The 13,475-nt window shown below is 38.9% G+C and overlaps 2 protein-coding genes across 2 annotated transcripts; one reads left to right on the top strand and one right to left on the bottom strand.

Moving 5' to 3' along the window:
• Positions 1-86: 86 nt before the first annotated feature.
• Positions 87-7,869, bottom strand: LOC145470382 (uncharacterized). Its single transcript, XM_081454208.1, has 5 exons — positions 4,982-7,869; positions 3,459-3,646; positions 2,308-2,392; positions 1,603-1,813; positions 87-906 (listed from the first exon to the last, which is right to left on the bottom strand). Exons 1-5 carry the CDS (start codon positions 6,905-6,907, stop codon positions 593-595), a joined length of 2,724 nt encoding a protein of 907 aa, XP_081310334.1. The 5' UTR covers positions 6,908-7,869; the 3' UTR covers positions 87-592.
• Positions 7,870-10,283: 2,414 nt separating this feature from the next.
• LOC145469602 (chondroitin sulfate N-acetylgalactosaminyltransferase 2-like) lies at positions 10,284-13,157 on the top strand. The gene has a single exon (XM_081453357.1). It carries the CDS (start codon positions 10,453-10,455, stop codon positions 12,040-12,042), a length of 1,590 nt encoding a protein of 529 aa, XP_081309483.1. The 5' UTR covers positions 10,284-10,452; the 3' UTR covers positions 12,043-13,157.
• Positions 13,158-13,475: the final 318 nt, after the last annotated feature.

Here is a 13,475-nt window from a genome sequence, read left to right as displayed (position 1 = left end):
AAAATACAGATTGAATTTAAGAATCTGTTTTATTCACTGCATCAAAACTCCTCTCTCATCATAGAAATTTAAACAGAAATTTTTACTTATTAGTAAAACATCCGCAGTTTTCCGTGGTTCGCGGGTTATTCCTAGGAAAGACATATATAGCACAAAATAACTATCTGAACACTATCTTAATGCTAGAAGACTGGGTGAGAAGGTTCCAGTCTCTCTCAAGACACCTGTTTAAGTTTAAGTTTTAAGTTTTACATGGCAACGATAAACTGGCGTGTTAATTGGATGACAAAAGGACTGCGAGCCCCAGTTCGAGTTTGGATCGAAAACATCGTGAACAGCGCATGGCTCCTATCGATGAAAAGACCATGCCTACCGTTTTTCTTCTAAATTTTGGAGGATGGAAATGTTCGGAAATAATAAGTGATTAAACGAGCTTATTTTGCATGTGGACACGTTAATTGTGCGCCATCTTCTGTAGAAATCTCCCGTCATATACAAGTGGTATTCTTGGAGACAGATCAAGCTGGTGGTTAGAAAACAACATATCTTCGAATGGATCATTAAGGTATAACTAAAATGAACACATGTAGTTTCACGTAAATGTAATCTTACAATACGCGGTCTTCACGTCTGTTTTAGGTTCGTTTTTCTGTCTTGAGTTGCCGAATGACAATAAACAAAGGGATGCAGAATATTTAGTGGGGTTGATGTATTTTCTGACATTTTTACGACATACCTTTTCGCTGATACTTGGGTCATATTCGAGAATCTCAAGGCTCCAGTCGTTGTGGAAATCAGTGTTGTCATCTGAGAAATGAACACCATGTTTGATCTCATTAAACAACGAGTCTTCATCATTTTCAGAGCATTCAGGCTTAAAAACGAAATAAAATGAAGTCAATGTCACTGGTGTTGTTTAGTCCCTCTTGGCCGGAGGGGCCTCAGCGACAGACTGAGACCAGAGGTTGACAGACGAGAATGGTTTTAACTCTTTTTAAATTCCGCCACTGGAAAAAAATAATCATTAGCGTAACATCCATCCAACACACAATCCCCTAATCATTTTAGATAGAAGCTTAAAATCACCGGACGACGAGCATCTCCACCCATTTCAGATGGGTTGACATCCACTCTTAAAGTTAAACTTGTGTTCAAGTACCCTCATTCATCCTCATTTTCACGCACCTCGTGCTTGGTACTGTTTCTATGGTAGACTACAAGCAATCCCTAGCAACTTTCTCTTATAGATCGCCCAATGAAAAAAGTAGAGGCGAGCGCAAAAACTTTTTGCGTGGCTTTTTCCCCTCGCGCTTTTTTCGCTTCTCGCTGCAGCCTCTCACTGGAAAATAGACGCAATTACCACATCCCTGGTCAGACATATGGGTCTGTTGTGATGCCCCTGACTAGCTTGGCAAACATTTGGAACGAAAATGTACTGCTTGTAATCCTAGATGACTGTTGACAGTAAAAAAATTATCGGTTCAACATTTTGTTCAGTCCTTTCTTTGACGAATTTGTGCTTCAAGTTACCGAGAAAAAAAGAAAAATCAAAAAGAAATTCGCAAGCAATAAGTTAATACGCTGTAATATAAAGTTATTTACCAGGCAGGAAAGCCCCGGTGTAACTAACTGAAGTGAATAAGTAAATAATCTGCCTTGACTTGTTTACCTTTTCTTTTTTTCCACTCTTGTCAAATGTCACTCGATTCTCTTGAGTTGAAGTTCTGTCGGACCCAGGCTCTTCGCTTTCTATTTCTTCGCAAGAATCAAATGAAATATCTTCGTATTCATCTGTTCCTGTGTCACATGACCTCTAGTGGAAGGAGATAAAAGTGTTCTTATTTTCTACAAGCAGAGATTCCTCCATTACATACATACCCTTTTTTTCTTCAACCACCAAAACACTGAGTCGGGAGAACAAGTATTGGTTAATGCGGACAGCTCGTCTTCAAGAGTGCCGCGATTTCCATATACCGTACTTGCTTGAAAACATCACCTATTTTCATTACGTCATGTTGTCATGTTGTAATCACTTGGCCATAGAGGTGCTATCTTGGAATACTGCAGTATGGCTGAGAGGTTGTCCGGCACCCATGAAAATACTTTTCGATCGAAACTTTCAGTTTCATTACCACAAAAATTGTCAAACTTTTGAAACTTCGTGAGATTGCATGTCCTAGACATCTAGACACCCCACCTCCCCCCTCTGTCCCCCCGCCCCTCTCCCATAACAGAAACTTTCATAATAGTGTTCCAGGTTCTTTGGTGAGGTGAAATAACTTCTCAGAGGGACTTAATTTAGCGCACCTTCAGTAAAGCGTTTTCCACCCGCAACTTTTTAATGATTCTAATGTGCAACTTCTTCTTTGCTACAAGCTGTTTCATGAGGATCCTGGAGAACAGAAAAGAACGTACAATGTATAAATTAGATAACGTGTGTAATGAGAGGCAAGAAATTGGAGGAAGGAGGCAAAGTCGCGGTCATCTTCAACACTTCAAATTTGTGTTTTAGCTGCTCTGGTAGAAAACAGTAGAGAATCCGTGGACGGATTGACCAATATATACATGATTGTATTGTTTGCTTTATTTTCCATTTACCATTACATGACAACTGTCCAATTATTTTCACAATTTTCATTTTTTTTTTTCTTTCTCTAACTCTATTGATTACATCACATTACAGTTTATAATCTATTAGAAAACAGTCCTAAAAAAGTACGCGCGCTGATTGATTGAAAATCGTGTTTCTATAACTCGATAGAAACACAGAACTAGCTCGAGCTGTTGATGATGGCACGTGCAAAGAGAATTTACATTTTGATAATCAAAGTTAACAAGTTGTTTTCCTTTTTTCATCGCGGTGTTTTCTGAAAGAAATAGAAAACATGTTCTCCGTGTTTCTATCGAGTTAAAACTCGTGAAAGTTTGAGAGAATTCGAAAGAGCTGTGGAAACACTCGCCTGTGGCTCGTGTTCCGACAGCATTTCTCGTTCTCCCAAACTTCCACTCGTGTTTCTGTAACTCGATAGAAAAGCGGTACATGTTTTCTATTTCTTAATTGGAGAACAAGCAACGTCAGACGCATGGATGATGTCATTAGCGTTTTCGTTTCTTTGTTATATAAATCAATTAGATTCTATGTTACCGTGCGTCTGTTCAGTAATAGACCACAGATGACATCAAAATGTGGTAAGAACATCAGTGACACACTCAGTTATCGCCTCGTGTGCCACTTTTTTGTTCTTACCACATTTTGACGTCATCTGTGATCTATTACTGAACAGACGCACGGCAACATGGAATCTATTTGTTAAATAGCAAAGTCCTGCAAACATGTAAAACATTTACCACCATTTTCAGATCACTCAGGGTAATTAATTTAACGTTTAAAGCCCGGCCAAAGAAATATATAGGGACTGGTAGGGAGAATTTAGAAATCGATACGCGGTTCAACTTACTGGTTCTCTTCTATTTCGTCTTTTAATTCTTCATTTTCGATCCGAAGGAATCCCATCCCTGTGTCCATGTCATCCCGAACCATTTTCTTCCATTGATTAAGTTCTTTTTCAAGATTTTCAATCTCTTTGAGGCACGATTCATTTTTCCCCTTCTCAAGTTTTAGCTGTCTTTGTAGCTGAGATTCATCCTGGATAGTGCAGAGTCCATAAGAAACAACGTTACAATGCATACTACAGTAATGAATACTCACCCATAGGAACCTAGATTCTTAAGTTAACCTCAAAAAGCTTATATACGCGGTGTCTATTGAAAACTTAGGCTAAGAAGGTTCGTAGATAAGTCCTTGTTTTGTGAAGTAGAAAAGGTGGATGTGCTCTTGTCCAGGTAGGTGTGGTCCTTCCTTATGAGAAAGCATATGATTATGTGTAAAAGGTAAGACTACTTTCTAAGGAAATTCAGTACACACCTTACTCTAGGTTCCATCCTTTATTTCAGTAGCCTGTGAACAGGCTCTTTAGTCGAGAATGGGAGAAAAGAAGGGAAGAAACGAGTAGAGGGAGAGAGGAGACGCTCCGCCCCCCCACCCCATACCACCCTCGGCCACTTCACTCTCCGCCAGTTTCTTCCCGGCCCTTCCAGCCGCGATCAGAAGCTTGCAGCCAGAGCCCGTTCACAGGCTCTAAATGATTTCAGGTTCTAAATGCCTTAATAAATAATTTCATATAGCTGAGTGTTTACTACATTTGTTTGTTCGCCAAACATTGACCTAGTATGTACCATCCACGGTTATGTGAAAACGTACAAGCATTTGTATAGGTAATCAAATTATTTCGAGTACAATTTAGAATATATAAGCACAAGTAAATTTTTCTAAGCTAGGCTACATTTCTTTGAAAGATCTACGAGTGCCTATTTGTACCAGATTGCGCGTAAAAAATCACTTGATTACTTTTAAAAAATACAAGCAAACGTTTCAGCATGCTAAAACGGTTCAGAGGACGTCACCTAAAACCAAGCAGTGCAGAAAGTTAAAATTAGGTGCAAAAAGTTGAAATTAAATTAGTGCTTGTAAGCTAATTTCCCCAAGGCTCTTATGTAATTGTTCAGTGTGAACTTTGATATACATGTTTGGAAGTGCGTAGGTTGTAGCTTCCTGTTTTATTGATTGTTTAGAATCGCTGTATGACTCTTGCAACTCAAGGGCTCTCAAGGCCACACATATAGCTTTTGCCTCCAGACTTTGTCCGTTAATTAATCTAAATGCATGAAAAAACATCCATCGGTGGTCATGTCTGTGTTTGTCTGCTGTCCTTGCTTAAGACCTCCAATAAAGTTCTTGTTTTGGCGTTAATACTCGAAGGGTATCAAGTGATTTAATGTTCATCGTGTTAGTCAAGTGTTTTGCAATTGGTTCTCGTTTTTTTTTTTTTAATCTTCCAAGGTCTGTCTGTCCGCGTGCCTAGACATAATTGATTCGAGGCTCAGCCAAAAACCCGGAAAGACAGATTTCCGGTGTTCTTACCTTCAGTAGCTGTCCCATTGAGTCCTCGTCATCAGATAAATTTTCACCACCTCCTGTCATTCCTACAAGCATTTTCGCTTTCTCTTCTTCCAAATAATTTTTGAGTCCGAGGTAACTGTCATTTAAAGCGTCATAGTCCTCCCGCATTTGTTCGTTTTTCACTTTGTGAAACTGCAGACTTTCATTGGATTTCTTCAACTTGTTCTTAACCGCTTCTAACTCTTGGCTGTGCTTTTTGAGCATATTTTCCTTCTCTTTCTCCAGCCCATCAACGTTCACGTTAAGCTTGGTATTTTCAACCTTTAACGCCATCAATTCTTCTTTTAATTCATTCACCACGCGCTCTTTCCGTCTCATATCAACTAAAGCCGCACTCAGCTGTTTGTTCAAGTTACTCTCTAATTTTTCCCCTTCCGAAAGCTTTTCCAGCAAACGGTTTTCTGCGTCGCGTTTCTCTTCTTTTAGCTTTGCTATTTCCTTTTTGGCTTTTTTTAAAACTGGATGAAATTTGGCTTCTTCATTTCTAACCTCGCTGACATGATCGTCAATTTCATTTACTTGACCGCCATCCACGCTACAGTCACCCCCCCTAAATTTAAAATTTGAACGCTGTAGCTCTTCATATTCCTCAGCAGTACAGTATCTTTTAAAACCATGCTTTATTTTTTCTAATTCCGCTTGGTTTGTTTCATTTTCTTGTCTTGTTCTCAAGAGTTGATCTTTCAACCCACGAATATCATCGTATAACTTCTGCGTTTCCTCTAAAGATGAAGAAATAACCGCCCTATATGCAACAGCTTCTCTTTCAGCATCAGCCATTCTTGACTGCAAACTTTTAATAACCTCCTGAAATACAATAATTTCAGAATCCTTTTTCTCCAAAGCGTGCCTGTATTCGTCCTTCAGCTTGGCTAGTTCCTTGCCAATACTCGCACAGTGTTCCGCAGAACTTTGTTGAAAGACTGAAATCGTGTCTTTGAAATCTTCTCTGACATCCGTAACGATTTTACGAATACTTTGCACGAAACAAGGACATGCTACTTCACTGGCGTAGAAAACTTTACTGGTAGTTAAAGATTCCTTTTCGATCCCAGTAACATCAGCCTTTTTCTTCTCGGATGACCCTGCTTCACTTTTCTCGTCCGAGGCTGAAACTTTGCTACTTGTTTTTAACTTTTTCCCACGTTTAACCTGAACTCTTTCCTTCTTGGTTTCGTCGTTTTCCTTCATTAATTCATTAGCTAGTGCTTTATTCTTTTCGTCGCTCTCGCGCTTCTCAAAATTTTTCTGCAACTCTTCATAGTCCTTTCGCACGTCTTCCAATAACTTCTGCATGGTGTCCGTGTCTTTTTTACTTATAGCAAGCTTCTCTTTTAAGATTCTCACTTCGCCAGTACTTGCTTTATCCGCTTGGCAGCACTGGGCTCTACTCTCCTTCAGCCGTGTTTGTTTCTGAGAAATCGTTGCCATTTCTTCGTGTTCTTCTGTCTTTGAAACAGTCTCCTCATTACAGGTTGTGATTTTACAGTCATTAGGTTGCAATTTGATTTCTTCGCTAGCTAATTGATTATCACAAGTTTCAGGGCTTTCTTTTCCCAAAACCTTTTCATCATCTAAGCGTAATTCTTTTACCGTTTCAGGAACTTCGCTCTCGCTTGTTGACTCAAAATGATGTTCGCTAATTTCAGCAAGTAATCCTTCATTATCAGTTGAACTTGGTATTTGAGTAAAATGACCTTCCTCCGTACATTCAGTATTTATTACCGGGATGACTTCACTCTCAGTAGACACGACTTTTACATCTTGCTCTTCGCTCGCGCTCTGGATGTTATCTGACACAGGTTGATTCGACACGTGTTCAGAAGTGCTTGGCTGAGAAATGTGGTTTTTGGCGGGCGAATCACCGACTTTCAGCGTGGAGTCCATGTTGTGTCGGTTTCTTTTTGAAAGGTTTCTTGCCGATCAGTGATTGGCTCTTCCAGTCGCAGTCAGTAATTGTAACGTCATTGTCAACTCAAATGCGCGCGCTGAAAATGCTCGAGAAGGAAAAAGAAGAAAACATTTCGGAAGGTTTGAGTCTTTGGAGTTTCAGTTTAGAAGCCTTAGATTTTGTGTTTTTTGAGAAGGTAGCAAAAGGAGGACTGTGATGCCGTTTCACCCCACCCCCACCCCTATTAACACATTCACGCGTCACGTACACTTACAAATACTTTTAGCATTGGTTTTCTCAGAAGTAATTCACGAATCAATGGCCAATTCCTTCTATGGAACGCACCTGTAGGGAATCATGGTAGCTGTATTCATCGTCTTGGACTGGATATTTGCTTTGATGAATACACCCACCATGGTTCCCTGCAGGCGCGTCTTATAGAGGGAATTCTTTTCACGCGTACCACATGAATTAGTGCCCTCATCAAGTGTCACGCAAAAACCCCTTTGACACCCTCTGAAAAAAGTGTTGCACAAGCTATCACAACTATTAGTAGAATTCTACTAGTAAATGGTTTGAACCCAGGAGTATCGGTAGTTCGTATAGTGTGATCGTCCGGGTGAGTGTAGTCACCAACAACAGTTCTTTTCAGAACTACACTCACCCGGACGATCACACTATACGAACTACAGAATTCTACTAGTATGCTAATGCAAATGCTGTAATCTGATTGGCTGAGTCATTGCACACTATCTGAACAATAGAGTGTTCCTGTCGAGGAAAACTCGAGGAACTATCGGCTGATAGTTGCCCCGCGGATATTTGATGTTAAAAGATATTTGCCCGAGGAGCGAAGCTTCGAGGGCAAATGTGCTAGTTTTAAGAACATCACGTTTCCAAGGGGCAACTATCAGACTGATAGTTCCGAGACATAATCACTCTATTGCCTTTATTGTTCACCACTAAATTTTCTCTCTGCGCGCCAGTTCAAAAATCATATTGAATTATTTTCAACTTTTTTAGATGAAAGCCATTAAAGTCAAATGTAAAATTTAAAAAAGGAAAACAGGCATTAACCCACCTAATACAATTGCAATTGTTTATTGTCTATGAACCCGCTTGTTTACAAAAAGATTTTCAAAACGACTACTGTACTATCCACCCGGGTAGTTTCTTCGGACGGGCACTATTTAAACATTAGTGTGCAGTGTGGTGTGGTCGACAAAATTGCAACGTTTCCTCGTTTCTCCGTAGTTTTAAAAGAACATTTAGAAGCAAATGAATAGAGAAAACTCCTAGGAAGACTAAAAGGAGGGCATTTACGGTTTCTCGAAATAAAAAGCTCGAAATTCTTGAAAGAAACTGATAAACGCGCGTACACAACTACAAATGTCAAATTTACATTCATTTAATTCAGTCTGCGAGAATCCTCTTTTACTAAGACCAGAAATAATTGGAATCGCCATTTGAAGGAAATTTCAATGAGAATTCTACTAAAACAATTAGATTATTCGCTCTCGATTTCTATGAGGCGATAGTTGATTGGGCCTCATCAACTACCCCTCATAGAAATCTCGAGCTCATAATCTAATTTTTAATTAGCAGATGTATATGCAAGCCAGCCTGCGAACACAGACGGATTTCCGGCTTCTGTTTGAAGCAAAAGCAGGAAATCCATCTTTGTTCGCACTCTGTTTGGTTGGGATAGCAGGTCAGCAAGCAGCTCTTGCAAGGTCTGAAATGAATGACACGATACCCTTTGATAGGAGAACAGAGCAAACAACAGAAACAATGCTCCTAGCCCCAAAACAATAACTGGTGCTACAAGTGTACTACGACACAACACTGCCTCCACAGGTTTAAGATTTTACATTTACAATGCATTAATTTATTGTCATACAACGTCCATTAGTTAATGCGTTACAACGTGTGGAACGGGTGCACAGAGGTTTTAAATTGTTTGTTGGTACTGACCAGAAGGATCGCGGCTTCCAGGAGCATCACGCAGAGGGAAGATCCTAATATAATAGGCGATTTGCATGATAGAATCATTTGACTACAACTACCGGAATCCTTCAGTTTTTCTGTTTCTTATGCTAACTAGGGCTAAAGAAAAAACGAAAGGAATACTGGTAGTTGTAGTCAAATGACGACAACGTGCAAATTTGCTATTAATAGGACTCTAATAAACATTCATTGATATGCATTCGGACATTTACTGAGTGATTTGTTTTGGGGATACAAAATTCGACTCAAAATTCGATACAAAATTTGTGGCGACGTGTTGTTTCGGAAATGCCGTAAAAACCAATATAATAGCGAGCGCGTGGTTTACTATTTAAAAAAATTGATGGCAAAATTTCCTTGATTGATGGCGGGGATGATCACATACCATACGAACAACTGAAATTTTCTATATCCTGATTATATTTTTCACAAAAAAAAAACGCAGCTTAAAGCTTTCTATAGTCATTGTCCCTGTTGTTTTTATTGTTTCTCTATACCACTATATTGGACTAAAATGTCTGATCAAGTTATTCTTTTCGGTGAAAGAGAAATCCTTATCGAGCCCAATCGCAATTCTCAGTTTTTTCACCTTTGTCAATACAGTCCATGCGACTGAAAAGCCAAAAAATCCACTAGTGACTTGTCTCATTATTTACAGCCAGATATCGTTCCCAAGTGACACCGTGTTCAAGTACAACGTTTATGAATTCCCTTGTGTTGCGAGTGCGTCCTTGGAAACCAAAATTAAATTCGTTTTATTTTATTTTTCACGGTGCAAAACTTTTCAAACAGCTCAACAACTAGCCCGGGTGAAATTTCAGACGTCCATGGTTCATCCGCTGTACGCTACTTCGTCGGTCGACTGTCAACCTACATGAGTGGGATAGGAGTTGTTAGCAAGAAAAACAAAATTGGATTACATAACCATAAACCTCCAATATGGGATTTCCAAATCAATTTTACTTTAAAAAAAAGCCGACAATGGCTTGATATTCATGGCCAGTTTTGTTAGAAGTTAAAAAGAGAATCAGAGATAAAATTGGCATTGACTTTTTCAAAATTGAGGCTGACACAAAAGCAATTTCCAAACAAGAAAATTTGCATTTGAATTTGAACATATATGATGATTTGAACAAGTGTTTTTTTAACTATTTACGGTGCGTTACACGTCATACCACGAGCGTAACCAAGGATTTAATGTATTGAACCCCGTTGTCGCTTGGTGATTTTCTTTTGGAATCCAAAAGTGAAATCAGAGGGAAAATTAACTAAAAGCTTATAATTACCTGCTTAAGAATGCGTTACTTTTTATGTCACACTGAGAGTGCGTAACAGAAGTAAACGCGTGGCAATATTAAACACAGCTGATTTACTCACGCGTAATATTTGCTGTAGCTGGTCATTCAAACGTTCGTTTTCAATCGCTCGTACGAGAAGACTTCAATATATAATTTATACTCACTCTATCAAATGTACTCGTGAAGCAGTGGAAATCAGAACTGGATGAAACGACGACAAGCAAACTGAATATGCCATGCCAAGGATTTCGACTGTGTTCGTCTTCCGGGCGACTTTTGCATTGGTTCTTTTCATTTTAATTGGACAGATTTTATTGTTTACCCTTACGAGATGTAGAGGGTTGGTAGATGAAGACACTAACGTGAAAAATCGTGAAAAGGCGACCGAAGATCCTCTGGAAAAACTGTTGCTGTTGACGGAGAAAATTCGACTCCTCAAGCTCGATGTTAAAAATCTCAGACGCGAGAATGGCGCTTTGAGCAATGTCATACGTGAACAAGCAACCCGTAACGAGGAAATCTCAAAGGAGTTAGCACGGCTCAAAAAGGCGGAAAAAATCACAATCGCTCAACAACTTAGCAAAGAAAAAAGCCAAGTAGCGAGAGGAGAATTTCTAAAGGGTCAACCTGTGAGAACAGAATTTGAGGTGGTTCCGTTTGATGGAGTGGCTTTCAATGCGGTTTATCAAATTGATCACGGTCTATCGGGTAATCCAGCTGAAAGGCCCTACGGCTTTAAGGGCAAGGATTACTTTGAAGTGATGAATTTTGCTGTTGAAGCGCTTTACAACTACGAGGGCAAAGATATGGAGACGACAGCAAGGGATCTTGTAGATGGGATAATGCGGATCGATCGACTTGTAGGCTCACAGTACGATTTCTACTTCAAATCAGCAAACAGCAAAGTGTTTCATCGTGTCAAAATTGAGAGACCGTTTGGTCCCCTGCGCCTTGCAGGTAGTATAGAGACAATCGACACCAATAACGAACTCATCAATTTAATTTTGCCCCTGTCAGGACGGCTGGATAAGTTTAAACTTTTCCTGGATAATTTTGTCGATGTTTGCATCAGATGGGACCAGTCAGTTTTCCTTACAGTTGTATTTTTCGGCCAAGAAGGAAAGGAAGAGCTGGAAACCCTTATGAAAAACGTCTCCAAAGCGGAGAACTTCTCAGATTATAAACTGGTATTTACTGATAAACCATTCTCCCGAGGCTATGGTCTCCAACAAGGGGCTGTTGCCTGGGAGAAAGGTAATGTCCTCATGTTCTTTTGTGATGTGGATGTTTTCTTCACAGCGGGATTTTTAGAACGCTGTAGGTTCTACTCCACCCCAGGGGTAAAAGTGTACTACCCGGTAGTGTTTAGTCTGTATAACCCTATGATTGTTTATGGGGGGTCACCCCCTCCCACCCAAAATCAGCACCGCATTAATCGTGAGACTGGTTATTGGAGGGACTTTGGATATGGAATGACTTGTCAGTACAAGAATGACTTTATTAATATTGGTGGCTTTGATCTGTCGATCAAGGGTTGGGGAATGGAAGACGTGAAGTTATACCGCAGCTACCTTGCCAGCAACTTGGTGGTTATACGAGCAGCTGACAGAGGTATCTTCCACACATGGCATCCTAAGTTCTGTAGTCGCAATTTAACTCAGGCACAGTTTTTATCCTGCATTAAAAGCAAAGTGAAGTCAGAGGCATCACAACCACAACTTGGTCTCTTAGCATTTGGTGAGAAAATTTTTGATGAAAAAGAGACTAACTGGATTGAGCAACTTCAGGCTTCCAAGAAAAAGGAAATTACAAAGACACAAACCTAGAGGCCATTTTTGACTGAAAATTTGAGAATTACTTGTAAAATATTTTTAAAAAACTGGTTTAGTCCTATCATGTTAATTGTTAAATTGAAAATTAATGTCTTATCAATTAGAAGTACTGATTTGTCCTGGAAATTATCAGTCATTAGCTTAGCCATGAAGGATTGCCATGCAGCTTAATTGGTCTAGGTCATTCTAATTATCCAGTAGATTACATATCCTGATACCAACTGGATTATGATTATAGGCTTAGTCCTATGGATAAAACATAGTTTCTAGTGATCTAGAAAAATGATAGGAATGCTACATAAAGGACAAGAAACAGGCTTATTCTCAAACACATTTTCTGTTGGGCTTTAAAAAAATTTGCATCTGAGAGCAAGTTTCTAGTCTTTAATCATCCTGTGTTTATTCTGTCACTGATAAAATCAAACCATCTTTGTGGATCTGAAGACCTAATTTAAATTTTACAAATGGAATTACCAAATATAGCATTCCGTGACCCTTGATAAGATTTCTGGCTCTTTGTATGCAAATTCACACATTCAAATGATTAAAATTAATATGGATAAATATTGATACTCCATTATGGGTTGTTCAAGAGCAAGTTTCTTGGTATAATATTATCCATCTCATTATCCTTCACATTGAACATATTATATTTGAAATAGGAAATCCTCAACATACCAAAATGTGATAAGAAGATTAACATTTTTTATTAGGGTTATGGTATTAGACTAGATATTTCCTGGAGGGTAGGGGATTTAATTCAATTTTGGTAGTAAAACATTGATTTAGAAATTAATGCATTTTTGTAGTGATATTGTTTAGAAAAATATTTCACTAATGGAGGGTGATTAATATGTATAGCTTTCTCAGATAATTTGAATTATTCCTGGACATGGGATAACTTGCATTGTTTCATTCTATACTTGGCCTTCTGATAAAAAAAGGGCAGCTGGAAAAATAAATTCAATTTGAATGGTTCCTATGCTGCTGTGTAGGCACAGCTTATACAAAAAGCAAAAGCTTTTGCCATTAAAAGCTTTCTCAAACTATGATTTATATTATATCAAAAGGTTAAATGTATTCTTTGAATATTATTTATTTCTGACAAATAGCAGATATACAATAATATATAAAATAAAAGAGATAAATTTAAATACCATTGAAAGAAATATACAAAGATAGACTTTTTATTGTGGTTTGAAACAAATTAAATAAAGATGAAAAGTATCACAAGGACTGAAAAGAGTGGGGTGGGGAGGGGAGGTGGGAAGGGGGGGGGGGGACAGTGGTGCTCCCATCCAAGATAAAAATAATGAAAGTAGGGGCAGGAAACTTCCTAGTCATCAGAAGGACCACCCAGATCCAAGGCAGACATCTGTTTTTGCATGCCAGGGCTGTAGCAGAGATTTCAAATCCAGGATTAACCT

This window comes from Orbicella franksi, chromosome 15 (genome assembly GCF_964199315.1).
Source record: "Orbicella franksi chromosome 15, jaOrbFran1.1, whole genome shotgun sequence".
In the NCBI taxonomy this organism is placed as follows: domain Eukaryota; kingdom Metazoa; phylum Cnidaria; class Anthozoa; order Scleractinia; family Merulinidae; genus Orbicella; species Orbicella franksi.
Note: the sequence above shows the minus strand (reverse complement) of the source record. Positions and strands in the feature narration are given on the sequence as shown.